This window comes from Notamacropus eugenii, chromosome 4 (genome assembly GCF_028372415.1).
Source record: "Notamacropus eugenii isolate mMacEug1 chromosome 4, mMacEug1.pri_v2, whole genome shotgun sequence".
Taxonomy (NCBI): Eukaryota; Metazoa; Chordata; class Mammalia; order Diprotodontia; family Macropodidae; genus Notamacropus; species Notamacropus eugenii.
Window position 1 is genome coordinate 469,297,221 of NC_092875.1, and position 2,369 is coordinate 469,299,589.

The following is a 2,369-nucleotide window of genomic DNA, read 5'->3' on the forward strand; positions in this document are numbered from 1 at the left end:
ATTGGGCTCCAGGTGGAGGCAAGAAACCACTTGACTGGTTTAAATCCATTTGATTTCTTTGAAGGCAGAAGCTTAGGGAGGTAGGTGGGGGGAGGGTATTCATCTCAAATTTTGTCACCTGCTACCTGTCAGTCAGTCCTTCAGGATGTCGGCTAATTCTCAAAATGAATGAGAGCTATTTCTGGGCAACTGAAGAAATATTAGTCACCAGTTTTCAAAGTCTTATTCAGTCTTCACATTGACAGGATGTACATGAGAGCTTGGTGGCCATTTGAGAGGAGAATGAAGATTTCACAGAACCATTTATATGGTCTATCAGGCTTCCTAACTAGCCTGAAGGCTCTTTTAGGAAAGGGGCCATGCTTCTTCTTGACATTCCTTTTTTTTTCTTAATTAATTTATTTGTTTTTAGTTTTCTACAATCGCTTCCATAAATCTTAGACTTTTTTCCTCTTCCTTTCCCTCTCCTTCGCCCTCCCTACCCCTCCCTCCCTGAGCAGGCATGTAATCTTATATGGGTTCTACGCATACATTCTTATTAAATACATTTTCACCTTAGTCGTATTGCATAGAAGAGTTAAAATGAGAAAAACCAAACCAAACCAAAACGTAACACAAGAGAAAATGGTCTGCTTCATTCTGCAATCCAACTGCATAGTTGTTCTCTGGATGTGGAAGGCATTTTGCCTCAGGAATCCATTGGGAATATTTTAGGTCCCTTGCTTTGCTGTAAAGGGCTAAGTCTACCAGAAAAATTCCTTGCACACTGTGGTTGTTGCTGTGCACAAAGTTCTGGTTCTGCTCCTTTCACTCAGCATCAGTTCACATAAGTTCTCCAGGCCTCTCTGAAGTCTTCCTGTTCATCATTTCTTACTACACAATAGTATCCCATTACATTCATATACCACCACTTGTTCAGCCGTTCCCCAGTTGATGGGCATCCCCTTGACTTCCAGTTCTTGGTGACCACAGTGTTCTTTGCGTTCCTCACGACCAGAGCAGTGTCCCGGAAGGCTGCAGTAACATTATTTGTTGTCAGCTTGATGATTTCCTTTTTTTGTTTGTTTGTTTTGTTTTTTTCCCACATGAAAATTTAATTCCAAACTCTTAAAAACCTAGTAGTTGTCATACATGCACCTATTTCCATTCTCAGCATATCTGTGTCTATGTTGAAGTCAACGACATGAAGACTAATTGCTCAGGACACACAGCAGTGCCAACTCCGACACAGCAGCAACATGATTCTTGGGCACCAGGTGAAAAATGAGTCTGAATAAGCTGGTCTCGGGGAAAGTGGACCGGGCACGAGGAGTGAACTGACTGGGAATCTCATCCATCCAGAGCACGTTTCTGAGCAGCTTCTGAACAAACATTTCTCAAGAAATTAATGACAGATCTGGGGTCTTCACTCCCCATGATGGCACTACCAGACACAATTGTATTAGCCCCTGCCTCTGCACATTTGTGAATTGGGTCAGGACCTACTCCACCACCTACCTCAATATCCGGAGAAGGAAACTGGGTCCTCAGCCAATGAACCTTTGGCATCATGTCTTCTATGAACTTTTGCCCTCCAAACTCAGGTTCCACTGTCATGACTAAGGCCATATCTATCTGATTGGCCCATGGTGCCAAATACTCAACTGTACTGCCAGGTTTAATAGCAAGACCAACTTTCATCTGAATATCTTTAATCAGTGCTCCAGGGTTCTCAGTAGCTTCCAGATGAAAGGTATATTGATTTGCTCCTGCTACAGCCATTGGTTGTACCCATTGTTTAGATCTAGAAACCATCACGTGCATGTCAAAGAAAGGGTCTTGGCCTAGCTGCTTTCGAAGGCTTTCTACCACAGGGTGACCAAAGGTGATATTGGGAACAAAATGCCTGGAGAGAAGGGATCCAGATTCAATGTTGTATGAGGTAATGAAAGAGAATAAGCCAAGGCACATCCAGATGCAGATAGTCAGCACCAGAATCCAGCATCTGGGAGCACTCGGCCCCCAGGCAGGCCAAGTCGCCTCTGAGAATGGACGGGCCAATTTTGCAGCCGGACGCCATGGTGGGTGCCAGGGTCAATCCCATCACAGAGAAGGCAACAACCTTCTCCCTCCCCTTCCTGACCCTAGATGATTTCTTAAACAGGTGTGAATGTGTCTGATATACTTTGCTGAGCAGTGTATGTCTGGAAGTATCTCTCCTTATTTTTTGTTTCACAGATAACACACATGAGGCCCTGGAAGTTTTGAACTCCAGCCTTTAACAGGTTCACTCGTTTTTTTTTAATTGATTAATTTATTTGTTTTCAATTTTCAACAATCAATTTCATAACTTTAAAATTTTCTCCTCCTCCCTCTCCTCTCCCTCCCCA

General features: G+C 43.4%; 1 protein-coding gene across 3 annotated transcripts; it reads right to left on the reverse strand.

Moving 5' to 3' along the window:
- Positions 1 to 1,314: 1,314 nt before the first annotated feature.
- Positions 1,315 to 2,059, reverse strand: LOC140498673 (ribulose-phosphate 3-epimerase-like). 3 transcript variants are annotated; one of them, XM_072599557.1, is made up of 3 exons: positions 1,947 to 2,059; positions 1,645 to 1,885; positions 1,315 to 1,539 (listed from the first exon to the last, which is right to left on the reverse strand). In XM_072599557.1, the coding sequence occupies exons 1-3, from the start codon at positions 2,057 to 2,059 to the stop codon at positions 1,330 to 1,332; spliced, it is 564 nt and encodes a 187-aa protein (XP_072455658.1). In that variant the 3' UTR covers positions 1,315 to 1,329. The 3 variants fall into 3 exon arrangements, with proteins under 3 accessions (XP_072455658.1, XP_072455659.1, XP_072455656.1); XM_072599558.1 differs by having other exon boundaries at positions 1,315 to 1,909; positions 1,941 to 2,059; XM_072599555.1 differs by having other exon boundaries at positions 1,315 to 1,885; positions 1,949 to 2,013.
- Between the last annotated feature and the right edge of the window lie 310 nt (positions 2,060 to 2,369).

What these genes read in the sequence shown, in the direction of transcription:
- LOC140498673 (XM_072599558.1), bottom strand. Translation starts at nt 2,059, where the DNA reads ATGGCGTCCGGCTGCAAAATTGGCCCGTCCATTCTCAGAGGCGACTTG. An exon ending in CTGCATCTGGATGTGCCTTG is followed by an intron (nt 1,910 to 1,940) that starts GCTTATTCTCTT and finishes CTCATACAACAT; the next exon opens with TGAATCTGGATCCCTTCTCT.